The sequence below is a fragment of the Salvelinus namaycush genome, chromosome 17 (genome assembly GCF_016432855.1).
Source record: "Salvelinus namaycush isolate Seneca chromosome 17, SaNama_1.0, whole genome shotgun sequence".
NCBI classification, from domain to species: domain Eukaryota; kingdom Metazoa; phylum Chordata; class Actinopteri; order Salmoniformes; family Salmonidae; genus Salvelinus; species Salvelinus namaycush.
In genome coordinates this window covers 17768917-17796880 of record NC_052323.1, presented here as the reverse complement: position 1 = coordinate 17796880, position 27964 = coordinate 17768917, and the positions used below count along the sequence as shown (strand labels likewise).

The window sequence follows — 27964 nt, the reverse complement described above, 5'->3', positions numbered from 1 at the left end:
GATACTTTCTATTCGAGTCAAATGAAGCTGCTACCACTCCTGTGGTATCACAAGTTAGCTAGGTTAGCTAACTTGATAACATTTGCTACTGTGCTAGCAAGAAAAGCAGGACAAAATTCTGCTATCTAGCTAACTAGTAGCTCTGGTAGTGCTAACTAGCTATGACGCTAATAATGTCTTAAATATCTAGCTATTGCTAATAGCTAAACATTTTGTTTGCCTGAATGACTATTGGTCGCTGAGCTTCCCTATTTCACTGGCAAGATGACAGTCCACACTGCAAGGTCTCCCGTATCATGTATTTGACAGTTTGTTCCTGTTTCCAGGTGGACTCCCTTGGTGCTGGTGTAATCTGGAAGCTACGTGCCAGTTTCATAGCTTGTTGAACTTTGGAAGTGAAGTGTTTTTTTCCAGTGTTGGATTGATGTTGTTGCAGTTATGTCAGAGGCCATTCTCACCTTCCAGTACCAGCTCAATGGAGTCATGGAAACAGTCCTCAAAACCGCTGTGCATGAGATCACTCGGCTGGTGAAGGACAACTTCCTGGAAGAAGTGACAGGGAGCAAGCGGGAAGTGGACATCTTGAAGGAGAGGCTGCAGCAGTGTGAACACAGATGGAGGGATGGAGAGGAGAAGAGGAGGGAAGATAAAGAGCAGAGAAAGAAGAGGGAAGAGAGAGAGCAGAGGGGGATGTGTAGGAGATGTGGTTGTGCTGGAGACACTGAGGAGAGAGAAGAGGCTCTGTTAGGTGAGTGAGAAGATATATATAGATACACACACACAAATGATATAGGATCTATAACTTCCTACTGTTTTGTCCTCAGCAGCAGAGGAAGGTTGTGTTATCAAACAGGAGATCTTCCAGCCAGGTGTACCCAGCACTCTCCCAGAGAGAGAGGAAACGGTTACACCCAGCTCTTCCTGTGTCTCTGAAAGGATGGAAGAGAGGGAGGCCCATGTCATCCGCATCAAAGAGGAGCCTGATGACTGGGGGGATCTGGTTACCCAGATGACCACATCCACATATTCCCCCATAATGAGCCAGAGTCGTCTGGAGAGATTGAAGTCACATCATGGGGCCAGTGAACTTCTTCCTACAGTACCAGCACCATGGACCAGAAAAGAGCAGCACCTACTCCCAAGGTCAGTGATACCCACCCAGGGAACAGAGCATGCTGTGGGTGCCCTCGAGGACAGCCCCTACGGGCTGATGATCAACACAACGGCAGAGCTGGGGGTCAAACCCTTCAGCTGTCCACACTGTGGGAAGAGCTTCCCTCAGCTCCGAAACCTGAAAGACCACCAGAAGTACCACCACACAGGGAAGAAGGCCTTCACCTGCTCCCAGTGTGGTAAGGGTTTTGTGTACATGTCCCACCTCAGGGTACACATGCAGTGCCACACAGGGGAGAGGCCGTTCAGCTGCTCTCAGTGTGGGAAGAGCTTCAGCCTTCAGAGCGGCTTGAAGAGACACAGGGTCATTCACACTGCAGAGATGCCTTACCACTGCACGGACTGTGGTAACAGATTCAATTCTAGAGCGGACCTGAAAAGACATGAACAGATTCATGCAGCAAGGTAGACCTTTGAGATGAAGCAGGTTGATTTCGAAAATAACTGCCCACGTGTACTATGTTCAATGTATCTATAGTTGCTGATTAATTTAATGTTGAAAGGAATAAAAGTCTTTGAATACATGATTCTCATCCTTTCTGAATAAATGGTTGGTCACACAGTGTTATTTAATTGTTACATACACACACACAGATCTCTTAAAAGTAAGAGTAATAAGCAAGTAGCCTTGTCTGACCCCGAATGGTCCATAGAGCAACTTAGGCAAATAAATACATTTGGAACTGTGCTTTAGACAGATTGTCACATCAAATAAAAATATTTACCAGATCGGTGCAATTGCATTGGCAGTATAATCACCTCGATGTCACAGATCAGTGTGGGAGGGACCCATCCTCTACAGTCTAGTTAGGTATTAGTTTAGCTATAATGTATCATCTGTGCTATAATATACAGTAGTGTTCGGGAAACGAAGCTTCCTGAAGCATTGAGCATTTCAAGCTAATTGGGTCGAAAATATGTTCATTACTCTTGGCTTTGATCAACACGTACACTAGTGGCAGCTGCTGGTAAAAATAATTTACAATAGCCAAATTATTACAGTTGACGTCGCACGCGCAGGGTAGCCGCAGATAAAATATTTGGGGTAATTTTTTTGTCTTCTACGGAAACAAATCAGGTGGTTCGACAAAACGACGATTCGGACGTCATTGATCACGTGCTTCTGACAAAGCAATACAAGCATCCGTCCACTGCTTCGAAATAATCTGTTTAGCTACTTCTACGCATGCCTCAGAGTTCCAGTATAAAACGTGACATCACTAATATATAGTAGCTGCATGTCTCTTTTACCTCTGTACAGTTCTAGTAGAGATAGGTAGGAGGTTTTGTAACTAGTTGATTTGTTGACGCACACCAAAAATAACGTTTGTAAAGTGGTAAGCATATTTTTCTTTGTGTCAAATGGTCAGAAAGCTGCTACACAACCCTGTGTTATTAGCTTAGTTAGCTAGGTGCTATTAGAAACGCGGGTGTATTTACATTCTAGCGTTGCTTTCTATTGTATTGGGTGGCACAGAAACAGTCCGGTGGAAGCCAGGAGTAAAATACAATTCCATTTCAACTTACTGTGCTGGAGGGCAGGACGGTTAGTCATTATGGTGGGGGAATTTGAGACATATCTAAATGATTGTATTATTAAACAGTGTATGTAAATACACATGCGTTGCTAAAAGCACCTACTAGTTAGCAAGCTTGAAATGCGATAACGGTATGTGGTTTACCTAACCACAGCCAAACGTGGTGTAAGTAAAGGTTTATTAATTTGTTCGTCACAATCATGTTTCAGGGCTAAATTATTGGTAGGTGAACCTTCTATTACTGACAAGATATTTGAAGCACATTAATACCACATTTAGTGTATTTGAACGCTTGCCCATATTTCCAGGAGGAAGAGATACCTGACTCTGGGCACTGGTGTGATCTGGAGGAGGCTAAATCCAAGTCTTTCCATTATAGTGAACCAAACTGGGAAACAAGGGGGGCAGCTCATCCATAGAAGACTGGCTGTGAACTCTGGCACTGGTACCAATAAGGGAAGGGGGGTTGATTTTCCAGTGTTGGATTGATGTTGTTGCAACTATGTCAGAGGCCATCCTCACCTTCCAGTACCAGCTCAATGGAGTCATGGAAACAGTCCTAAAAACTGCTGTGCATGAGATCACTCGGCTGGTGAAGGACAGCTTCCTGGAGGAAGTGACATGGAGCAAGCAGGAAGTGGATGTCTTGAAGGAGAGGCTGCAGCAGTGTGAGCAGAGATGGAGGGACGGAGAGGAGGAGAGGAAGAGGAGGGAAGTTGAAGAGAGAGAGCAGAAAAAGAAGAGGGAAGAGTGCGAGCCGAGGGGGATATGTAGAAGATGTGGTTGTGCTGGAGACACTGAGGAGAGGGAAGAGGCTTGGTTAGGTGAGTGAGGAGCGATATACATACACACACACACCTGATATAGGATTTATAACTTTGTTCTGTTCCATCCTCAGGAGAAGAGGAAGGTTGTGCTATCAAACAGGAGATGTTCCAGCCAGGTGGACCCAGCACTCTCCCAGAGAGCGAGTGTCCACAGGAAATGGCCACACCCAGCTCTTCCTGTGTCTCTGAAAGGATGGAAGAGAGGGTGGTCCATATCAAAGAGGAGTCCGATGACTGGGGGGACTTGGTTACCCAGATGATCACATCCCCAGATTCCCCCATGATGAGCCTGAGTCATTTGCAGAGATTGAGCTCACATCCTGGGGGATGGACCAGTGAGCCTCTACCTCCAGCACAATTGGCCAGGGACCCTCCACCTCTACCTCCAGCACCATGGACCAGGAAGGAGCAGCACCTACTCCCAAGGTCATTGATACCCACCCAGGGGACAGAGCATGCTGTAGGGGCCCTCGAGACCAGTCCCAATGGCCTGAGCATCAACACAATGGCAGAGCTCGGGGTCAAACCCTACAGCTGTCCACACTGTGGGAAGAGCTTCCCTCAGCTCCGAAATCTCAAACACCATCAGAAGTACCACCACACAGGGAAGAAGGCCTTCACCTGCTCACAGTGTGGTAAGGGTTTTGTGTACATGTCCCACTTCAGGGTACACATGCAGCGCCACACGGGGGACAGGCCGTTCAGCTGCTCTCAGTGTGGGAAGAGCTTCAGCCTTCAGAGTGGCTTAAAGAAACACAGGGTCATTCACACTGCAGAGATGCCTTATGTGGTGGAAATTAAATATTAATTACATACTATACTGTTTAATTAGACATACTATGCTGTTTTTACTTAAGAGAATTGTCTACTGTTATGTTAGATTTACTGATACGGGCTTGTCTTGTGTGACTTAGTCATAAATCTGAGCGTACAGATTTATGAGCTGCTTGGATGTGACACAGTATGTGATCTCCTGTGTTTACGATCGGCAGGAATTTAGCTATGTGGGATTTGCAGGGAGGAACAGAGTGGAGGCGATATCAGCTATCATGATCTATACAGATTAACTAAATTACTTCTTACAACTCTGTTCCCAGGGCCTGTTTCTGCACATCTGCTAACTGTCACAAAGATAAAAGGATGTACTTTCTATAAAAGGCAAAAGACAGCTCTGTTCATGGAGCTTTTCAACTCTGACTATTTTTTGTGATGGTTGATTGCTTCATTTTTGCAAATCTTATAAAGTTGTTTTGAATAATTTTCTTTCTCCTTTTGGTTAGAAATACTACCATACTTACCATTGCTTGGAATGTGGGAACAGATTCAATTCTAGAGCAGACATGAACAGATTCATGCAGCAAGGTAGACCTTTGAGCAGAAGCAGGTTGATTTAGAAAATTAGAGGGGGGAAAAAACTGCCCACGTGTACTATGTTCAATGTGTTGTTGCTGACGCATTTAATGTTGAGAGGAATAAAACTCTTTGAATAAATTATTCTCATCCTTTCTTAATAAATGATTGATCACACAGTGTTATTTATTTGTCACATACACACACACACACAGAGATATCTTAAAAGTAAGAGTAATAAGCAAGTAGCCTTGCTTATTGAGCCTGAATGGCCCATAGAGTAACTTACTCTGTCACATAAATACATTTGGAACTGTGCTTTAGACAGATTCTACCATCAAATAAAAATATTTACCAGATCTAAGCAATCACATTGGCAGTAGGGTGCATTTAATGTTGAAAGGAATAAAACAGTATATGAAGAAATTATTCTCATCCTTTCTTAATAAATTATTGGTCAGTGTTAACTGTTACAAACAATTAACTTAAGCAAAATAAACCTGAGTAAGTGGCCTTGTCCGAATCAAAATGGCACATAGAGTAACATTAAAATAAATGCATTTGACAGAGATTCAAACGTTGAAGAATAAGATTTCCCAGTTCTGCGCAATTGCATTTGCAGTATGATCACCTCGATGTCACAGACCAGCGGGACGGGACCCAACCTTCTCCAGTCTAGCCAAAGACAGAAGGGGTAACCCAGATACGTCACAGGGGCTATAAAGGTGAAGCATATATTTAGAACGTTTTCTCACCACCAAATATGGCAATGAGAGGAAGTCTAGTTGTGGGTAGTGGGAACTAGGTGAAACTGGGCCGACATTCCGCTAATTTTCTCATCAATGAAACATCTGATCTCAATATATTTTTCTGTTCCCAAAACGAAAATATGTTACGAACACAGTGCACTCGGTTTTATAGACTTGACGCTCTGCAAACGTTTAAAAAAATTGTTTAGGGTTGAAAGGTCGAATTTAGTTTATGCATACGCAAATTTCACAGAGGGGCGTTCCCTAACGGAAATAGGGAAATAATGCTACAACGTGCCAATAGGATATCGCTAGCTCGTACATGCCTTCGCCCATCTCCTTGCTTGTTCTGCCCACTATGCTTCATTTGCTCACACTCTAAAAGTCATTGTTGAACCATCTTGGGTTAGTTATATCTTTGGTCTAGCCGTCTATCTAGTAGCTGTTAGCTTATTACAATAGCTAGCTAGCTGTCTTTGATAAGTATGTGTACAGTTCTAGGAGAGATAGGATATTTGTAACTAGCTGATTTGTTGACGAACAACAAATAACAACGTTCAGAAAGTGGTAAGAATATTTTGTGAAATTGACAGAGCTGTTATTATCTGTAGCTAAAGCTAGCTAGGAAGCTTGATAAATGCATTATTTGCACACCTAACCACAAGTAAAATGTGGTGTAAGGGTTTATTAATGTGTTAGTTACAAGAATGTTGCTGGGATAAATCATTTGTAAGTGAGATGCCTATTACTGACAAGATATTTGAGGCACATCCAGACCACATTTGGTGTATTTGACAGCTTACCTCTGTTTCCAGGCGGAAGATCCCTGACTCTCTGGCCACTGGTGTGATCTGGAGGAGGCAGTGTTGATGTTGTTGCAGTTATGTCAGAAGCCATCCTCACCTTCCAGTACCAGTTCAATGGAGTCATGGAAACGGTCCTCAAAACCGCTGTGCATGAGATCAATCGGCTGGTGAAGGACAACTTCCTGGAGGAAGTGACACGGAGCAAGCAAGAGGTGGAGTCTTGAAGGAGAGGCTGCAGCAGTGTGAGCAGAGATGGAGAGACAGAGAGGGGGAGAGGAAGAGGAGGGAAGTTGAAGAGAAAGAGCAGAGTGGGGTGTGTAGGAGATGTGGTTGTGCTGGAGACAATGAGGAGATAGAAGAGGCACTGTCAGGTGAGTGAGGAGAGATGCACACACCCACACGATATAGGATCTATAACTTTGTTCTGTTCCATCCTCAGGAGAAGAGGAAGGTTGTGTTATCAAACAGGAGATGTTCCAGCCAGGTGGACCCAGTGCTTTCCCAGAGATAGAGGGTCCACAGGAAATGGCCACAACCAGCTCTTTGTCTCTGAAAGGATGGAAGAGACAAAGGCCCAAGTGGTCCATATCAAAGAAGAGCTCAATGACTGGGGGGACTTGGTTTCCCAGATGATCACATCCACAGTTTCCCCCATAATCAGCCTGAGTCGTCTACAGAGATTGAGCTCACATCATGGGGGATAGACCAGGGAGCCTCTTCCTCCATTACCATTGGCCAGGAAGAAGCAAGACCTTCTCCCAAGGTTAGTTATACCCACCCAGGGGACAGAGCATGCTGTGGGGGCCCTCGAGACCAGCCCCTATGGCCTGATGATCAACACAACGGCACATCTGAGGGTCAAACCCTTCAGCTGTCCACACTGTGGGAAGAGCTTCCCTCAGCTCCGAAACCTGAAAGACCACCAGAAGTACCACCACACAGGGAAGAAGGCCTTCACCTGCTCCCAGTGTGGTAAGGGTTTTGTGTACATGTCCCACTTCAGGGTACACATGCAGTGCCACACGGGGAACAGGCCATTCAGCTGCTCTCAGTGTGGGAAGAGCTTCAGCCTTCAGAGTGGCTTGATGAAACACATGGGCATTCACACTGTAGAGAGAGACCTTACCACTGCACGGACTGTGGTAACAGATTCAATTCTAGAGCGGACCTGAAAAGACATGAACAGATAGATTCATGCAGCAAGGTAGACCTTTGAGATGAAGCAGGTTGATTTAGAAAATCAGAGGAAATAACTGCCCACGTGTACTATGTTCAATGTATCTATTAGTTGCTGATTCATTTAATGTTGAGAGGTATAAAACTCTTTATGAATAAATTATTCTCATCCTTTCTTAATAAATGATTGGTCACACAGTGTTATTTGTTACATACACACACAGATATCTTAAAAGTAAAAGAGTAATAAGCAAGTAGCCTTGTCTGAGCCCGAATGGCCCATAGAGTAACTTACTCTGGCAAGTAAATACATTTGGAACTGTGCTTTAGACAGAGATTCTAACATGAAAGAAATATGTACCAGATCTGTGCAATCGCATTGGCAGTATGATCACCTCTGTGTCACAGATCAGGGGGTGCGGAACCCAACCAGTCTAGTTAGTTAGCTATTAGTTTAGCTATAATGATTAATTTATGCTATAATATACAGTAGTGATGGGGAAACGAAGCTTCATGAAGCATTGAGCATTTCAAGTCAAATCAAACTTTGTCACATGCGCCAAATACAACAAGTGTAGACCTTACAGTGAAATTCTTACTTACCAGCCCTTAACCAACAGTGCAGTTCAAGAAGAGATAAGAAAATATTTACCATATAAACTAAAGTAAACAATTATAAAAAGTAACACAATAGCAAGTAACACAATAATATAACAATATCGAGGCTATATACAAGAGGTACCGGTACCGAGTCAATGTACGTGGGTACAGGTTAGTTTAGGTCATTTGTACATGTAGGTAGGGGTGAAGTGACTATGCATAGATAATAAACCACGAGTAGCAGCAGTGTACAAAACAAATGGGGGGGGGGGGGGGGGGGGGGGGTAGGTCAATGTAATAGTCCAGTGGCCATTTGATTAATTGTTCTTATGGCTTGAGGGTAGAAGCTGTTAAGGAGCCTTTTGGTCCTAGACTTGGCGCTCCGGTACCGCTTGTTATGCGGTAGCATAGAAAAAAGTCTATGACTTGGGTGACTGGAGTCTGACAATTTTATGGGCTTTCCTCTGACACCGCCTATTATATAGGTCCTGGATGGCAGGAAGCTTGGCCCCAGTGATGTACTGGGCCATACGCACTACCCTCTGTAGGGCCTTACGGTCAGATGCCAAGCAGTTGCCATACCAGGCGGTGATGCACCTGGTCAGGATGCTCTCGAATGTGCAGCTGTAGAACTTTTTGAGGATCTGGGGGCCCATGCCAAATCTTTTCAGTCCCCCGAGGGGGAAAAGGTTTTGCCGTGCCCTCTTCACGACTGTCTTGGTGTGTTTGGACAATGATAGTTCGTTGGTGATGTGGACACCAAGGGACTTGAAACTCTCGACCCGCTCCTCTACAGCCCCGTTGATGTTAATGGGGGCCTGTTCGGCCTGCCTTTTACTGTAGTCCACAATCAGCTCCTTTGTCTTGCTCACATTGATGGAGAGGTTGTTGTCCTGGCACCACACTGCCAATTCTCTGACCTCCTCCCTATAGGCTGTCTCATCGTTGTCAGGGATCACTGTTGTGTCATCAGCAAACTTAATTATGGTGTTGGAGTTGTGTTTGGCCACGCAGTCATGGGTGAACAAGGAGTACAGGAGGGGACTAAGTACACACCCCTGAGGGGCCCCAGTGCTGAAGAACATGTTGTTACCTAACCTTACCACCTGGGGGCTGCCCATCAGGAAGTCCAGGATCCAGTAGCTTAGTGATTTGCTTCGTGGGCACTATGGTGTTGAACGCTGAGCTGTAGTCAATGATCAGCATTCTCACATAGGTGTTCCTTTTGTCCTGGTGGGAAAGGGCAGTGTGGAGTGCAATGATATTTCCAGCCGATTGTGTCGAGTATATAGGTTCATTACTCTAGGCTTTGATCAACACGTTGTACACTAGTGGCACCTGCTGGTCAAAATAATTCAGAACAGCCAAATTACAGTTGACGTCGCGCACGTCGCAGCGCGTGCTCAGGGAAGCCACAGAAAATCTTTGGGTGGCCTTTTTGGCTCGAAACCAATGGCAAAACTATTACGTGGTTGTTCGACAAAACGAAGCTTCGGGCGTCATTGATCACGTGCTTCTGACAAAGCGACACAAGCAACAGCACACTGCTTCGAAATAAACTGCTTAACGATTTCTACGCATGCCTCGGAGTTCCGGTATAAAACGTGACATCTTAAAAAAATACAGTTGCTACCTTTCTCTTTTACCTCTTTGTGCAGTTCTAAGAGACATAGCTACGATGTTTGTAACTAGTTGATGGGTTTTAGCACAACAAAAAAACACGTTTGGAAAGTGGTAAGTATATATTTTTTGAGTCAAATGGTCAGAAAGCTGCTACACAACCCCGTGTTACTATCAATAGCTGTTTAGCTGTTAGCAACGCGGGTGTATTTACATATTTAGCCTTGCTATCTACACTATCGGGTTGCACAACAACCGTCCGTGGGAAGCCAGGAGTTAAATAGAATTCCAGTTAAACGTACTGTGGAGGTGGGCAGGATGGTTAGTCATTAAGACGGGGGAATTTGAGACATATCTAAAGGAACCTATTATTAAATATACTTCCAAAACGTGGGTCTTCCTCTCTGCCTAACCTTACCTCATGTCAAAATAAAATTACCCCACAAGTTACTATTTATTTATCCACATATGTCGCAGGTGCAGAACTTTTATTTTGACATGAGGGAATGGGTCTACAACAGACCTACGTTTGGAAAGTCTGTTTAATAGGACGATCCTTGACGTTTTGTCACAACACGCGTTGCCAAAAGCATCTACTAGCTAGAAAACTTGAAATGCATTATTTGGTATACCTAGCCACAGCCAAAAGCGATGTACAGTGCATTCGGAAAGTAATCAGACCCCTTGACTTTTTCTAAATTTTGTTATGTTACAGCTTTATTCTCAAATTGATTCAATTGTTTTCCTGCCTCAATCTACACACAATACCTCATAATGACAAGGCAAACATATTTTTTAGGAATGTTTGCAAATGTATTAAAAATAACTGAAATATCACATTTGTGCCTCGGAGCTCTACGGACAATTCCTTCAACCTCATGGCTTGGTTTTTGTTCTGACATGCACTGTCAACTGAGGGACCTTATATAGACAGGTGTGTGCCTTTCCAAATTATGTACAATCAATTGAATTTAACCCAGGGGGACTCAAATCAAGTTGTAGAAACATCTCAAGGATGATCAATGGGAACAGGATGCACCTGATCTCAATTTCGAGTCCCATAGCAAAGGGTCTGAATACTTATGTAAATAAGGTATTTATATATATTTTTTATTTGCAACAATTTCGAAAAATACGTTTTTCGCTTTGTCATTATGGGGTATTGTGTAAAGCACTGTAAGTAAGGGTTTATTAATTGTTTGTTACAAGTATGTTTCTGGGCTAAATCATTGGTAGGTGAGCTTGCTATTACTGACAAGGTATTAGAGCCACATTAAGACCACATTTGGTGTATTTGACAGCTTGCCTCTGTTTCCAGGAGGAAGATCCCTCACTCTCTGGACACTGGTGTGATCTGGAGGAGGCTAAATCCCAGTCTTTCCCTTGTAGTGAAACAAACTGGGAAACAAGGAGGGCAGCTCATCCATAGAAGACTGGCTGTGAACTTTGGGACTGGTATTGGATTTTCCAGTGTTGCAACTATGTCAGAGGCCATCCTCACCTTCCAGTACCAGCTCAATGGAGTCATGGAAACGGTCCTCAAAACCGCTGTGCATGAGATAACTCGGCTGGTGAAGGACAACTTCCTGGAAGAAGTGACAGGTGGCAAGCAGGAATTGGAAATCTTGAAGGAGAGGCTGCAGCAGTGTGAGCAGAGATGGAGGGATGGAGAGGAGGAGCGGCAGAGGAGGGAAGTTGAAGAGAAAGAGCAAAGAAAGAAGAGGGAAGAGACAGAGCAGAGGGGGGTGTGTAGGAGATGTGGTTGTGCTGGAAACACTGAGGAGAGAGAAGAGAGACTGTTAGGTGAGATCCACGCACACGCACACGCACACACACAATATAGAATCTCTGACTGTGTTTGGTTCTGTCCTCAGGAGCAGAGAAAGGTTTTGATATCAAACCGGAGATGTTCCAGCCAGATGGACCCAGCACGGGAGAAGGTCCACAGGATACAGCCACGCCTGGCTCTTCCTGTGTCTCTGAGAGGATGGTAGAGAGGGAGGACCATGTGGTCCATATCAAAGAGGAGCCCGATGACTGGGGGGACTTGGTAAACCAGATGGTCACATCCACAGATTCCCCCATAATGAGCCTGAGTCGTCTGCAGAGATTGAGCTCAAATCCTGGGGCATGGACCAGTGAGCCTCAGCCTCCACTCCCAGCATCATGGGCCAGTGATCCTCAGCCTCTAGCACCATGGTCCAGGGAACCTCTGCCTCTAGCACCTCTGGCCAGGGAGCCTCCACCATGGACCAGGAAGGAGCAGCACTTACTCCCAAGGTCAGTGATACCCAACCAGGGGACAGAGCATGCTGTGGGGGCCCTCGAGACCTGTCCCAACGGCCTGAGCATCAACACAACGGCACAGGTCAAACCCTACACCTGCCCACACTGTGGGAAGAGCTTCCCTCAGCTTCGAAACCTGAAAGACCACCAGAAATACCACCACACAGGGAAGAAGGCCTTCACCTGCTCACAGTGTGGTAAGGGTTTTGTGTACATGTGCCACCTCAGGGTACACATGCAGTGCCACACAGGGGAGAGGCCGTTCAGCTGCTCTCAGTGTGGGAAGAGCTTCAGCCTTCAGAGCGGCTTGAAGAGACACAGGGTCATTCACACTGCAGAGAGGCCTTACCACTGCACGGACTGTGGGAACAGATTCTATTCTAGATCGGACCTGAAAAGACATGAACAAATACAGTGCAAGGTAGACCTTTGAGGTGGAGCAGGTTAATTTGGAAAATTAGAGGGGGGAATAACTGCCCATGTGTACTATGTTCAATGTATTGTTGCTGATGCATTTTAATGTTGACAGGAATAAAACACTATATAGAAATTATTCTCATTATTCTCATCCTTTCTTAACAATATCGTTAACTGTTACACACAAAGACATATCTTAAGTAAAAGAGTAATACGTTAGTGGCCTTGTCCAAATCAAAACGGCACATAACTTCCTCTGGCAAATAAATACATTTATGTTACTCTGACAGAGATTCCAACATTGAAGAAAAATATGTACCAATTCTGCGCAATTGCATTCGCAGTATGATCACCTCGATGTCACAGAGCAGAGGGACGGGCCCCAACCTCTCCAGTCTTGCCAAAGACAGAAGGGGTAACACGTCACAGGCGCTATAACGCTGAATCCTCCGTTTAGAACGTTTTCTCACCCCCAAATATGGTAGTGAGAGGAAGTATAGTTGCGGGTAGTGGGAGCTAGGTGAAACTGGTCTGATTTTCTAATCAATTAAACATCTTAACTGAATAAATTTTTCTGGTCCCAAAATTAAAATCTGTTACGAACACAGTGCACTAGGTTTTATAGACTTGACGCTTTGACAACATGCACTCGTTTTAAATAACTCAATGTAAGGTCGAATTGAGTTTGTGCACACGCGGACTTCACAGAGGACCGTTCCCTAACGGAAATATGGAAATAATGCTACAACGTGCCAATAGGATATCGCTAGCTCGTACATGCCTTCGCCCATCTCCTTGCTTGTTCTGCCCACTATGCTTCATCTGCTCACACTCTAAACGACACAGATTAACCGTCTTGGGTTAGTTATATCTTTGGTGTAGCCGTCTATCTAGTAGCTGCTAGCTTATTCCAGTAGCTAGCTAGCTACCTGTCTTTGATACTTATGTGTACAGTTCTAGGAGAGATAGGATATTTGTAACTAGCTGATTTTTATGACGAACAACAAATAACGTTTGGGAAGTGGTAAGAATATTTTGTGAAATGGACAGACATTCTGCAGTACTACAAATGTGTTATTAGCTGTAGCTAAAGCTAGCTAGCAAGTTTGATAAATGCATACACCTAACCACAAGTAAAAAGGGGTGTACGGGTTTATTAATTTGTTAGTTACGAGCATGTTTCTGCGCTAAATCATTGGTAAGTGAGCCTCCTATAACTGACAAGATATTTGAGGCACATCAAGACCACATTTGGTGTATTTGACAGCTTGCCCCTGTTTCTAGGAGGAAGAGATACCTGACTCTGGGCACTGTTGTCATCTGGAGGAGACTAAATCCAAGTCTTTCCATTATAGTGAACCAAACTGGGAAACAAGGGGGGCAGCTCATCCATAGAAGACTGGCTGTGAACTCTGGGACTGGTACCAATAAGGGAAGGGGGGGGGGGGGGTTCCAGTGTTGATGTTGTTGCAGTTATGTCAGAGGCCATTCTCACCTTCCAGTACCAGCTCAATGGAGTCATGGAAACAGTCCTCAAAACCGCTGTGCATGAGATCACTCGGCTGGTGAAGGACAGCTTCCTGAAGGAAGTGACCGGGAGCAAGCGGGAAGTGGAAATCTTGAAGGAGAGGCTGCAGCAGTGTGAGCAGAGATGGAGGGACGGAGAGGAGGAGAGGAAGAGGAGGGAAGTTGAAGAGAGAGAGCAGAAAAAGAAGAGGGAAGAGAGAGCGCAGACAGGGATGTGTAGGAGCTGTGGTTGTGCTGGAGACACTGAGGAGAGGGAAGAGGCTCTGTTAGGTGAGTGAGGAGATATATATATATATATATATATATATATATATACACACACACACACACAGTCTGATTAATCAGGCTGTAATGCACAATTAATTGGTATATACAGCCTGAAACGTATACCTGCAAAATTGTGTACATTTTCCTTACAAGCCAGAATATGAATAAAATGTCATTTAAACGTACTCAAATTAAAATCAAATGCTATTCATCACATGCTTCGTAAACAACAGGTGTGTGTGTGGACTAACAGTGAAATGCTTCCAAATCGTTCCCAACAGTGCAGAGAGAAATACCATTTGGAAATATTAAAAAAGTCCCACGTAATAATAGATAAACAATGAGTAACGATAACTTGGCTATAAACAAGGGGTACTAGTACTGAGTTAATGTGCAGGGGTATGAGGTAATAACTTGGCTATATACACAGGGTACTGAGTCAATGTGCAGGGGTATGAGGTAATAACTTTGCTATATACATGGGGTACCAGTACCGAGTCGATGTGCAGGGGTACGAGGTATTTCAGGTAGATATGTACATATAACTAGGAATAAACTGACAGACCATCAACAGTTTCAGCAGCATATATGATGAGTCAGAATATTCAGTGTAAATAGAGATTTACCATTCAAATAAATTATTACCATTATGTTGTTTGTAGTTAGATTGGTTGGAAGTCAAATTGATTGTATAATTGATTCAATTAATGCAAACATGGCTCTAAAAAAAAATGGACGTAAAAATGTTCTAATATAATAATGATATTGAACAAAAAAATGCCCAACAGATAAACTCAGCTACTGCTCTGTCTGGATCAAGTGCCATTCTGTGACTTAGGCTAATATGCCTTTTTTTTGTGGTATTGAGTATTGTGATACTCAACCTGGTATCGAAGTCAAAATTCTGGTATCGTGACAACACTAATCCAGATAGCAAAATAGTTACCCAATAGCTACCTAACTCTTTAGCAGTCTTAAGGCTTGGGTGGGTAGAAGCTGTTCAGGGTCCTGTTGGTTCCAGACTTTGTGCATCGGTATCACTTGCCATGTGGTAGCAGAGAGAACAGTCTATGATTTAGGTGGCTGGAGTCTTTGACCAGTTTTAGGGCCTTCCTCTGACACTGCCTGGTAAAGAGGTCTTGGAGGGCAGGGAGCTTGGCCCCAGTGATCGAGCTGCTTGACACGGTTGTGGTAGGCATGATCACCGACGACGATAAGACAGCCTATAGGGAGGAGGTCAGATATCTGGCAGTGTAGTGCCATTACAACAACCTCTCCCTCAATCTGAGCAAGACAAAGGAGCTATAGGAAACGGAGGGCCGAGCAAGCCCCCATTCACATCGACGGGGCTGTTGTGTAGCGGGTTGAGAGCTTCAAGGTCCTCAGTGCCCACATCACTAAGGATCTATCATGGTCCAAACCACAGGAGGTTGGTGGCACCTTAATTGGGGAGGATGGGCTCGTGGTAATGGCTGGGGTGGAATTAGAGGAATGGTATCAAATACATAAAACACATGGTTTCCATGTGTTTGATGCCATTCCATTTGCTTCGTTCCGGCCATTATTATGAGCCGTCCTTCCCTCAGCAGCCTCCACTGGTCCAAACACACCAACACAGTCGTGAAGAGGGAACAACAATGCCTATTCCCCCTCAGGAGGCTGAAAAGATTTGGCATGGGCCCTCAGATCCTCAAAAAGATCTACAGCTGCGCCATTAAGAGCATCTTGACTGGCTGCATCACCACTTGGTATGGCAACTGCTTGGCATTCGACTGCAAGGCGCTACAGAGGGTAGTGCGTACAGCCCAGTACATCACTTGGGCTGAGCTCCCTTCCAGTCAGGACCTTTATACCAGATGATGTCAGAGGAAGGCCCTATGCTACCGCATGGAAAGCGGTACTTATTAACCAAGTCTTAGGGCTGGGCAATATGGACAAAATATTATATCACAGTATTTTTTTTTTAATTGGACGGTATTTGACGGTATTTTTAGTTTTTGAATAATACAAGTTCTACATTTGCTTTATGAGTAGTGAGTGATCCTAGGGTGGCAACACATCCATTCTAAGTGATTTCAATTAGTGTTTCTCCATTCTGATTGTTTTATGCTGTTCAATTCAACTTCACCCAAAACAAAGTTCAGCACTTATCATTTCTGCATTTCCTGCACTCAGTTGCAGTGGTGGAAAAAGTACCCAATTGTCATTCTTGAGTAAAAGTAAAGATGCGTTATTTGAAAATTACTCAAGTGAAAGTCACCCAGTAAAATACTACTTGAGTAAAAGTTTTAAAGTATTTGGTTTTAAAATATACTTAAGTATCAATAGTAAATGTAATTGATAAAATGTACTTAAGTATCAGAAGTAAAAGTATAAATAATTTCAAATTCCCTATGTTAAGCGAACCAGATGTTTCTTTACGGATAAAATGTTTATTTACGGATAGCCAGGGGCACACTCCAACACTCAGACATAATTTACAAACAAAGCATTTGTGTTTAGTGAGTCCTCCAGATCAGAGACAGTAGATGACCAGGGATGTTCTCTTGACAAGTGCGTGAATTGGACCATTTTCTGTCCTGCTAAGCATTCAAAATGTAAAGAGTACTTTTAGGTGTCAGGGAAAATGTATGGAGTAAAAAGTACAGTATTTTCTTTAGGAAGGAAGTGAAGTAAAAGTAAAAGTTGTCAAAAATAGTAAAGTACAGATACCAAAAAAAATTACTCAAGTAGTACTTGAAAGTATTTTTACTGAAGTACTTTACACCACTGCTCAAATGAGATCATTAACACTCTGCCACATAGGTCTGCACGATATGGGCAAATAATATAGGAATTATTTTTAACCAAATGTTGCAATTGCGATTTGACTTGCGAATTAGAGCAAAACTGTTGAAATCATGGAAATAGAATGACTATTCTAATTCTATAATTAGAATATATTAGTGGGCACTTTGAATACGGTGTTGTTTGAGATGAGAACGAATTAAAATGCCAGGGAGGAGTTATTGTGACAGGGTAGGAACTAAAGTTTTGGTAAGTGTTTCCTACGGGACCCTTTCAATTTTGGTTAGATTGCATGTTTTCTCTTAGTCTGTAGCTAATAAATTATTGCTTTGCATATTCCTCTTTGATTTAGAAGATACTGTTGCACAAACAACATGCTGATTTAGGTCTACACCATCACTGGTATTATCAGGCTGTATTAGCTAGCTACGTTTGCTCTTACTCAGTACATTTATTAGCTAGCTAGCTATTAGCGTCACAAGATTTAGGGCAACTTGCAAAGAAATTACAAACTAGCTGTTTGCTGATGGAAGAAGCACAAACCAATAGTGTCATTATAGAACGCTAGTGGATTTATATTAAGAAGCAAAGTGAAAACAGCATTGTTGTCATGAACATTGTTGCATGTGCTGCGTAGACCATGCAGACTGAACGTAAGTGTCTCGGGGTTGAGGAACATCAAATGCGCTCTGGGTGACGGGGCGTGGCTAGGTCTGTGTGGAAAGTGGCAGGGAGAGGAAGAGCGGAGAGAGATGACTCAAGTAGCGTAGTAAACTATAAAAATTGACATTACACATGGCGTATCACATTTAACAAACTAAACATTCAAATACTGGCATAGAAGGTAAAGTAAAAACCCAAACCGGTACCTGCATCAATACAGGTATATCATAAAATACGGTATACCGCCCCCCTCCCCACACACTTTTGACTCATCACATATGCTGCTGCTGGTACTGTTTACTATCTGTAATTTTATTCCTAGTTAAATGTACATATTTTCCATCTATTACCGTGTACCACTGCACATTGACTCTACCCTGTAGCCAAGTTATCATTACTCATTGTGTATCTATTATTTATTATTGCTTACATGCTTACATTGTTGTGTAAGCATTTCACTGTTAGAACACACCTGTTGTTCACGAAGCATGTGACAAATACAATTTTATTTGATTTCAGTACAGGTGGGGAAGCACACACCCCTGAGGGGCCCCCGTATTGAGGGTCAGCGTGGCGGACGTGTTGTTGCCTACGCTTACCGCCTGGGGGTGGCCCGTCAGGAAGTCCAGGATCCGGTTGCAGAGGGATGTGTTCAGTCCCAGGGTCCTTAGCTTAGTGATGGGCTTGGAGGGCACTATGGTGTTGAACGCTGCTCTGTAGTCAAGGAACAGCATTCTCACATAGGTGTTCCTTTTGTCCAAGTGGGAAAGGGCAGTGTGGAGTGCAATAGAGATTGTGTCATCTGTGGGTCTGTTGGGGCGGTATGCGAATTGGAGTGGGTCCAGGGTGTCTGGGATGATGGTGTTGATGTGAACCATGACCAGCCTTTCAGAGCATTTCATGGCTACAGATGTGAGTGCTACGGGGCGATAGTCATTTAGACCTTGGCGTTCTTGGGCACAGGGACTATGGTGATCTGCTTAAAACATGTAGGTATTACAGACTGGGTCTGGGAGAGGTTGAAAATGTCAGTGAAGACACTTGCCAGCGGGTCAACGCATGCTCCGAGTACGCGTCCTCGTACTCCGTCTGGCCCTGCGGCCTTGTGAATGTTAACCTGTTTAAAGGTCTTACTCACATCGGCTACGGAGAGCGTGATCACACAGTTGTCCGGAACAGCTGGTGCCCTCATGCATGGATCAGTGTTGCTTGCCTTGTAGCGACCATTGAAGGCATTTAGCTCCTGGTAGGCTTGTGTCACTGGGCAGCTTGCAGCTGGGTTTCCCTTTGTAATCCGTAATAGTTTGCCAGCCCTGCCACATCCGATGCGCATCAGAGCCGGTGTAGTAGGATTCGATCTTAGTCCTGTATTGGCGCTTTGCCTGTTTTGATGGTTCATCGGGGGGAATACTGGTTTCTGTGCGGTTTGTCCTTCAGCTGCTCAAAATTTGAGACAAAATATCCACAGAAAAGTATTGTTTACCCGACTTTAAAGAGCCGGTAGGTATATGGTTTGGTTCGGCACAGAGGTAAAGTTATTTTTATTGGTATAAAATGTTTATATTCTGAATCGGGAGGATGGAGAACAATCCACTTTTTTAAATTTAAGTAAGATTTTTTTTCATTGTCATGGCATGCTTGGTTCAGTAGCTATTGATGAGAGAACCGAATATCAAATATAAAACTGACTTTACTTCGGTGTTGAACTGAACCATATACCTACCAACTCTTTAAAAAATTTAGAAAACAGTACTTAACTGTGGATATTTTGTCTCAAATTTTGAGCAGCTGAAGGACAAACCACACAGACAACCGCTAGAGTTTAAATGTAATTGTATTCACTATTCTGGCTTTTAAGGAACATTTTACAGAGTTTTGCAGGCATTAGTTTCAGGCTGTATATACCAATTAATTGTGTATTACAGCCTGATTAATCAGACTAACACACACACACACCTGATATAGGATCTATAACTTATTTCTGTTCTATCCTCAGGAGCAGAGGAAGGTTGTGTTATCAAACAGGAGATGTTCCAGTCAGGTGGACACAGCGCTCTTCCAGAGAGAGAGGGTCCACAGGAAATGGCCACACCTAGCTCTTTCTGTGTCTCTGAAAGGATGGACGAGAGTGAGGCCCATGTGGTCCATATCAAAGAAGAGCCCAATGACTGGGAGGATCTGGTTACCCAGATGGTCACATCCACAGATGCCTCCATAGTGAGCCTGAGTCGTCTGCAGAGATTGAGCTCACATGCTGGGGCTTGGACCAGTGAGCCTCAGCCTCCACCTCCACTCCCAGCACCATGGGCCAGTGAGCCTTTTCCTCCAGCACCATGGGGCAGTGAGCCTCCACCTCTACCTCCAGCACCATTGGCCAGGGAGCCTCCACTACCTCCCACACCATGGATCATGAAGGAGCAGCTCCTACTTTCAAGGTCAGTGATACCCACCCAGGGGACAGCGCATGCTGTGGGGGCCCTCGAAAGCATCAACACAACGGCACAGCTGAGGGTCAAACCCTTCAGCTGTCCACACTGTGGGAAGAGCTTCCCTCAGCTCCGAAACCTGAAAGACCACCAGAAGTACCACCACACAGGGAAGAAGGCCTTCACCTGCTCCCAGTGCGGTATGGGCTTTGTGTACATGTGCCACTTCAGGGTACACATGCAGCGCCACATGAGGGAGAGGGCATTCAGCTGCTCTCAGTGTGGGAAGAGCTTCAGCCTTCAGAGCGGCTTGGAGAAACACAGGGTCCTTCACACTGCAGAGAGGCCTTACAACTGCACGGACTGTGGGAACAGATTCTATTCTAGAGCTGACCTGAAAATACATGAACAGATTCATGCAGCAAGGTAGACCTTTGAGATGAAGCAGGTTGATTTAGAAAATCAGAGGGGGGGAAATAACTGCCAACGTGTACTATGTTCAATGTATCTATAGTTGCTGATTCATTTAATGTTGAGAGGAATAAAACTTTGTAAATAAGTTATTCTCATCCTTTCTTAAATTGTTGGTCAAACGGTGTAACTGTGACACACACACACACACACACACACACACACGCATCTTAAAAGTAAAATGGTCAAATGTAAGTAGCCTTGTCCAAACCACAATGGCCCACAGAGTAACAGATATCTTCCTCGGGGAAATAAATACATTTGACAGAGATTCTCTCCTCAAAGAAAAAGATTTATGAGTTCCCGCACATTCGCAGTATGATCACCTCGATGTCACAGACCTGTACGAGCATTTGTGCCGAATACATTACATTGTTACAGGTGTCAAGCTTATGGGCATGTGGCAGCAGTGTGTAGGAGGGAGGTTAATTGCAGGGGTGCCCACGGGGCTTGGCATCAGAAATGTTCAGCGCGAGAGAAGCAGGTTGAGGTTTCCAGGGTTAGAGTAGTGCAGAAATAGTTGTATGCTGAGGCAGTGAAGGAAGTAGAGGAAAATCGGTCAAGGGGGAGAGATCCTGAGAGAAGTGGTGTGAGTTGTAGATATGTACCAGTACAAGTGATATATGTTTCAGTAAGATTGGATTTTTAGAATTTATAGCAATGGTTATCAACTGTACTGCAGGGATGGAACGTAAGTCGCAGACAATTGAGGTTGTGGTGGCAGCTGCAGAGAAGTATTTGGATGTGCGAGACTTGACATCAGAAGAGTTACAGGGTGTGCTAAGTGGCGGTGTCCCATTCTTTCAGGTTGTTGGCCCGAGGTAGGACTAAATAAATTTAAATAGTGGAGTAGGGTGGTGTTATTTATTTTAATTTTTTGTGAGTGTAGTGTTAGATGGTTGGGTATTTGTTTATTTTGTTCAAGCAAAGTATAGGGGGTTGTACTCCAGTCTAGTAGGTCGCGGTAATGCAACATTTATTGGATGCCAACCGCCGTTAAACCTCATCGAAGAAGAAGAGACCCTGAGGGATGACTGCTCTGAGAGATGACGTCGCAGCTGGACCCTATTGGAATCTCGTGCCAGTGCTCAGGTACACATCGGAATCTTATTGGATATGGAACATCGCGAGGGTTGGCCGAGAGGCGAGGTCCAGTCGGAAAAATGTTGGTGTGGTAGCTAATTCGAGCATTTGCACTACAGCGGACAGTTCTAACAAAAGTAAATATTGTTTATATTGCATGCTCCATACGTTGAAGATATACACCAAAATACGTCGACGACCAAGCCAACGGAGTCAGTTGTTTTAGAGACCGCTGTTTTAGCAGGTTCGTGCTGACCGACTGACTGCCATCAATGTGTCTGCCATCAATGTCTCTTGACATGTTTACGTTTTCGCGCGCGGACCCCCAGCTAGCTCACTAGCTAGCAATGCACGTTCACTGCATGTTGTGTTGGACTTGCTCGCCTGTAAGCAATGCACACATCTTTGCAAATGACAACATTAGAAACAGTATAACGTGCATGTATATACGTTTATAGAGTTATCTATGTGACACAAGACATGTTAAACTCGCTTGTGCTAGTCCACAGTGTCTTCATCTCGGGTCGTGTAACGTTACTACATCGCCATAAATCCGGATATATCCGTTTTTTTTAAAGTTAAATAATTAAGGTATTTGAGGTATAAATGTTATGTTGATGACAAAGTGTTAACAAAAGCATCGTATTAAAGCTGCACCTTCTGCAATACCTCTTTGATCACTCCCTAATCAGCATCGTTTCTTTAGTTTGAAAACAATCCCAGCAGTATTTTCTTCAGTTTAAAGTTAGAATCTTTACATTTTTTATGTGGTCAAATATGCCCAAAAAATTCCTGATCTTGAATACAGCGTTAGTCTACTGTACTGTTGTCCTGTTTAACCTCCTGATGTTTACATGATTCGTCTTGATTGACAGCTGAGCTTCCAACTCTAGAACCTGGGTGATGTCACACAAACCTGAGCCAGGGAGATTAAAGATGTCGGAGAAGGTGCAGAACACCTTCAGGTTGCAGCTGTCCTCCGTCATGGACTCCCTGCTCACTGCAGCCGTGTGTGAGATCTCCAAGATCTTTGAGGGCAGTCTGAGTGAGCAGCAGGCAGAGCTGACGCAGAGTGTAGAGGAGATCTCAGCATTGAACGGGAAGCTGAGGCTGGCAGAGATGAGGTTGAAGGAGGGTGGAAAAATAAAGGATTTGGATGGTACGGCTGCCAACACCTCTGAGCAAACAGTCACTAACGTGACGACAATTGCTGAGATAGAAGAAGAAGGTAACTTGATATTGCGTAGACAAATAGCAACATACAATTTCAGGTCTTGATAACTGTGTAGACATGATATGCATTTTTTCCCCTCCCAGTTGGTGTCAGCTGAGCTTTATTTTTCTGTGTCATTACATTTCTATCTTTGGGTTTCTATGCAGTACCCGATTGGTGTGAGCCCCTTCAGTCAGAAGATTCTCTAATTCCACCCTCGAAGATCAAAAAGGAAAATGAATGGCCATGGGTGGACCTGCGACCACTGAGTGTGTCTCTATGGCGCATCCCTAACATCAAACAAGAGGTCAGTGACCGGTCCGGTGTGGGAAACCTGAATCAATAAACAGACAGTCATAGTGCACACCCAAATGTAGCACACGGCTGAACAAAAAAATGTCTTCTGTTAATTAGGTTAAAGGGTAACTCTCAACCCCAATTACAGCCTTTGCCCAACACATTCACATTTTCAAAAAATGCATTCAGGTTGGGGGAATTGGGGTGGGTAAACGTAGTTGTACCTGATCCAAACACTTTCTCATTAAAGCATATTTACCAGATGTCCACTGGCATGCTCTGATAATAAAATGATGTGCATCACAGAAATATGGCTCTGGACAGTTAGCTCACAGTGGTAAGGTGCTGAGTTTCTGACATCTACTTACAACCTTGCGGTGTAAGTTTGAATCCCCATGAAATGTGGCCTCACATTTATTGCGTTATTGTATTGGGAAGAAAGGTGCAATCATAACCTTGAAAATTAAGATTAGGGGCTCAATCCAACCAGCATTGCAGTATTTACGCAGTAGCTCTTTTTCCAATGGTCAAATTAACTCACAGATTGGTCTTGGGTATTGTATGAAAACCTACAATGACTACAAGGGCGACTCTTCTCACAAGAATGCTTTTCAGAATTAGAAGTGTGTGGGCACGGGATGAATATTGTAAATGAAGTATTTAAAAAAATATATTTATCTGCCCCATGTGGGATTAAAACTCACAATGCGCCACCATTCTGTCATAGCAGTTGGGAAAAAATACAACAAGTTGAGATGATCACCATTGTCATCTATTTCTCGTTACGATGGATGTAGCTACGAATATAAACGTATAATCCAATTTGCCTACATGTTTTTTTCTTCTTCATAGAAGCTCATAGATGTGTATGAGACAGTAAGCAAAAAGGTTGAATTTGGTCAAATGTGGAAATATGCTTTAGTGCCTTTGCAATTTTGTGTAAAGTCAGAGGTCTAGTCAAGGAAGCATAACGCAAACTATATTGGCACACTCCACTTACCAAGACCATTACCAAATAAGGTGCGTTGTCACCTGCCTTTATAGCAAGCCTTGACGTGGTACCACCCAGAATATTTAGAAGGGAGTGTATTTCATACCGAACCCTTCCCTTGAGATGATGTGGTACCACCCAGCATATCTAGAAGGGAGTGTATTTCATACCGAACCCCTCCCTTGAGATGATGTGGTACCACCCAGCATATCTAGAAGGGAGTACATTTCAAACCGAACCCGTCCCTTGAGATGAACCTTCTTAAGGCCCCTCTACATCAGAGTTGAACTGCGAGGGGCAAAAAGAGCTAGGTTTGCTACCAAAACACCTAAATATATCACTTTTGCAACGAACTGTCTAAATAAATTGACGTTTCACTATAACAAAGCCTAAAACATCTGGATTTCCATGATTTTATATTTTTTATCATCAAAGTCACTCTTTAAATGTCTGCTTTAGTAGTACTTTGGTGGCGTTTTTGGTTGTGAGCATATTCATTATGAGTGTGTTTTAGCAGGCTGAAGATTTTGATAACCACTTGCTGACAGCCCTAGCCAGGAGTCCTCCACGAAAAGGTAAGAGTAAATCATCCTTGCCCCTCGTAATTGTAATTCAGCTCCTGGTGCAGGACATCATTACTGATCCCGCTCTTTCCGCTCCTCTCTCCTCCAGGGTCGGCTGCGGAGCGGTTGTTAAACAGACGGTTAAAAGACATACCTGAACTGAGCGCGGCCGGGTCAGGGTATGGTTGTGGTTCAGTGGGGCGGGGGCTGAGGAAGACCCATGGTAGTCTGTTGTGCACATTCAAACAAGAAAATCCGGAACCCCAGAGCAGTGTCTTATTAGACAAGAATGTCTTGAGGCACAGCACAAGACAAGGAAAAGATTGTGACTTACAAAGCAAACACAGAGAGGGGACACATGGGAAAACGAGTGACATAGTGAAAAAGAAGGTAGGAAGGAGAAGAAAGCATTTAAAAATGGAACCTAATGCAGAGGAAGAAGCAACAACCAGTGGAACTGACAAGAGTTTCTGCTGCAAATACTGTGGGAAGGGCTTTCACAGAGAGTTTGGCCTTTCTGTGCACATGAGGTCTCATAACAAGGGGACATACAAATGTCCTAAGTGTCCCAAAAAGTTTCCGTATCCAAGTGCACTCCGTGTGCACACATTGAACAGCCACGGCAAAACAGAAAAGAACAAACCTTGCTCTAACGTTAAAGAAAAGTCGAACTCTATCAACCACAAAGTGAAATCCCTCTCCCCCAGCAGAACAAAGCCTACTTCCCCCAACAACAAACCTCTTTCTTCCAGCAAGGCCAAACCTCTACCACCCAAAGACAAACCTACCTCCCCCAACAACAAAGATGGCTCCCCTAAAGGCAGCACACATCCACAACTTTATTCTTGTCACGTTTGCCATAAGGAGTACACTTCTGCAAGTTCCCTGCAGGTCCACGAACGCATTCACACAGGTGAGAGACCGTACCCTTGTAACCAGTGTGGGCAGAGGTTCCGTGTAAAGCAGTTCCTGATATTACATTTGCGTAAAGCCCATGCGGATGTGTACGGGGGTGAGGAGAGCAGCAGATACCTCTCCTGGACTGCACCAGTGGAGGATCCCATTGCTAACGGTGCTGAGCAGCAGCCTGCCATTAAGTCAAAGAGCAAAGACGATCGACGTGCAAAGGCAAACAGCAAACGGAAGCAAATGACAGAAACAGACGGCCTGTTTCAATGCACAGTGTGTAAAAAGCTGCTAAGTTCACAGATGAGCCTCGTTCAACACTTCCGCATCCACACAGGTGAGAAACCGCTCAGCTGCGAAGAGTGCGGCAAGAAATTCCGCTGTCACCCCATCTTGATCAGCCACAGGAGGTCCGCCCACCCGGGGAAGAAGTACCAATGCCTCAGGTGTGTCCAGCAATTTGAGACCATGGCCGAACGTAAGAGACATCTGCTACAAGTCCACCAATTCAAGAAACCCAACCCGCGGTCCTGCTGTCCTCGCTGTAACAGGACTTTCCACAACAGTAACTCCCTGAGGATCCACTATGAAACTGTCCATGCCTGAGTCTGTCCACACATGGCTCGGCCTAGTCAAGTTGGAGTGTTCAGCAGGACCGGGATCAATTACATTCAGGAAGTCAGATTGTTACGTCCATTTGAAGTTACATTTGTGATTTGAAAAGTGCTGTTTATTTTCAATTAGTCTTTTTGTAATCATTGACTGGCTGAGTGAAAAGGGAATTGACCCCAACCCTGGTGGCCAGTGAATTTACATGATGCTGAGAGAGGATGCTAAAAGAGCAAAAACTTGTGATTTGGTGGTCAATGTTTGTGATATGGTGCTTAATATGGGTATCACTGATCAAACTGTGATATGGGGTTGCAGGATCACATTTTTTTTTAAAGTCAGTGCCAGACCGGTTTATGGCATTTTTGATTTCAACGTCTTGGAGCCATGTTTTTAGTTTTATGTTTTTAGTTTCATGTAAACACGTCTCTATCATTTCTATGTTATTATGACAAATGTAACATGTTCGTTGTACAGTACATTCTCTATGTTGTAAAGAAAAGCCCAGGGAATATACACTGCTCAAAAAAATAAAGGGAACACTTAAACAACACAATGTAACTCCAAGTCAATCACACTTCTGTGAAATCAAACTGTCCACTTAGGAAGCAACACTGATTGACAATAAATTTCACAAGCTGTTGTGCAAATGGAATAGACAAAAGGTGGAAATTATAGGCAATTAGCAAGACACCCCAATAAAGGAGTGGTTCTGCAGGTGGTGACCACAGACCACTTCTCAGTTCCTATGCTTCCTGGCTGATGTTTTGGTCACTTTTGAATGCTGGCGGTGCTTTCACTCTAGTGGTAGCATGAGACGAAGTCTACAACCCACACAAGTGGCTCAGGTAGTGCAGCTCATCCAGGATGGCACATCAATGCGAGCTGTGGCAAGAAGGTTTGCTGTGTCTGTCAGCGTAGTGTCCAGAGCATGGAGGCGCTACCAGGAGACAGGCCAGTACATCAGGAGACGTGGAGGAGGACGTAGGAGGGCAACAACCCAGCAGCAGGACCGCTACCTCCGCCTTTGTGCAAGGAGGAGCACTGCCAGAGCCCTGCAAAATGACCTCCAGCAGGCCACAAATGTGCATGTGTCTGCTCAAACGGTCAGAAATAGACTCCATGAGGGTGGTATGAGGGCCCGACGTCCACAGGTGGGGGTGCTTACAGCCCAACACCGTGCAGGACGTTTGGCATTTGCCAGAGAACACCAAGATTGGCAAATTCGCCACTGGCGCCCTGTGCTCTTCACAGATGAAAGCAGGTTCACACTGAGCACATGTGACAGACGTGACAGAGTCTGGAGACGCCGTGGAGAACGTTCTGCTGCCTGCAACATCCTCCAGCATGACCGGTTTGGCGGTGGGTCAGTCATGGTGTGGGGTGGCATTTCTTTGTGGGGCCGCACAGCCCTCCATGTGCTCGCCAGAGGTAGCCTGACTGCCATTAGGTACCGAGATGAGATCCTCAGACCCCTTGTGAGACCATATGCTGACACATGCACATTTGTGGCCTGCTGGAGGTCATTTTGCAGGGCTCTGGCAGTGCTCCTCCTTGCACAAAGGCGGTGGTAGCGGTCCTGCTGCTGGGTTGTTGCCCTCCTACGGCCTCCTCCACGT

General features: G+C 44.4%; 4 protein-coding genes and 1 long non-coding RNA gene across 11 annotated transcripts; all 5 read left to right on the top strand.

The window, feature by feature from the left end:
- Positions 1-330: 330 nt before the first annotated feature.
- LOC120062381 (zinc finger and SCAN domain-containing protein 21-like) lies at positions 331-20771 on the top strand. Of its 4 annotated transcripts, none has more exons than XM_039012314.1 (3): positions 331-426; positions 14006-14339; positions 19783-20771. In XM_039012314.1, exons 2-3 carry the CDS (start codon positions 14018-14020, stop codon positions 20640-20642), a joined length of 1182 nt encoding a protein of 393 aa, XP_038868242.1. In that variant the 5' UTR covers positions 331-426; positions 14006-14017; the 3' UTR covers positions 20643-20771. The 4 variants fall into 4 exon arrangements, with proteins under 4 accessions (XP_038868242.1, XP_038868244.1, XP_038868243.1 ...); XM_039012316.1 differs by lacking the exon at positions 14006-14339 and adding an exon at positions 825-1237 and having other exon boundaries at positions 331-748; positions 20298-20771; XM_039012315.1 differs by lacking the exon at positions 14006-14339 and having other exon boundaries at positions 331-748.
- Positions 2340-5065, top strand: LOC120062382 (zinc finger protein 629-like). 2 transcript variants are annotated; one of them, XM_039012319.1, is made up of 3 exons: positions 2340-2510; positions 3091-3535; positions 3610-5065. In XM_039012319.1, the coding sequence occupies exons 2-3, from the start codon at positions 3214-3216 to the stop codon at positions 4344-4346; spliced, it is 1059 nt and encodes a 352-aa protein (XP_038868247.1). In that variant the 5' UTR covers positions 2340-2510; positions 3091-3213; the 3' UTR covers positions 4347-5065. The 2 variants fall into 2 exon arrangements, with proteins under 2 accessions (XP_038868247.1, XP_038868246.1); XM_039012318.1 differs by having other exon boundaries at positions 3020-3535.
- On the top strand, positions 6056-7828 carry LOC120062383. The gene is made up of 3 exons (XR_005478394.1): positions 6056-6204; positions 6453-6814; positions 6883-7828. It is a non-coding gene; the product is annotated as an uncharacterized LOC120062383 (long non-coding RNA).
- Positions 9657-12672, top strand: LOC120062380 (zinc finger protein 316-like). Of its 2 annotated transcripts, none has more exons than XM_039012312.1 (3): positions 9657-9953; positions 11158-11642; positions 11714-12672. In XM_039012312.1, exons 2-3 carry the CDS (start codon positions 11321-11323, stop codon positions 12556-12558), a joined length of 1167 nt encoding a protein of 388 aa, XP_038868240.1. In that variant the 5' UTR covers positions 9657-9953; positions 11158-11320; the 3' UTR covers positions 12559-12672. The 2 variants fall into 2 exon arrangements, with proteins under 2 accessions (XP_038868240.1, XP_038868239.1); XM_039012311.1 differs by having other exon boundaries at positions 11141-11642.
- Positions 20772-21794: 1023 nt separating the features above from the next.
- LOC120062379 (zinc finger protein 235-like) lies at positions 21795-26890 on the top strand. 2 transcript variants are annotated; one of them, XM_039012309.1, is made up of 5 exons: positions 21795-22010; positions 22642-22994; positions 23147-23286; positions 24785-24842; positions 24940-26890. In XM_039012309.1, the coding sequence occupies exons 2-5, from the start codon at positions 22670-22672 to the stop codon at positions 26340-26342; spliced, it is 1926 nt and encodes a 641-aa protein (XP_038868237.1). In that variant the 5' UTR covers positions 21795-22010; positions 22642-22669; the 3' UTR covers positions 26343-26890. The 2 variants fall into 2 exon arrangements, with proteins under 2 accessions (XP_038868237.1, XP_038868238.1); XM_039012310.1 differs by having other exon boundaries at positions 21795-22152.
- The last annotated feature ends 1074 nt before the right edge of the window (positions 26891-27964 follow it).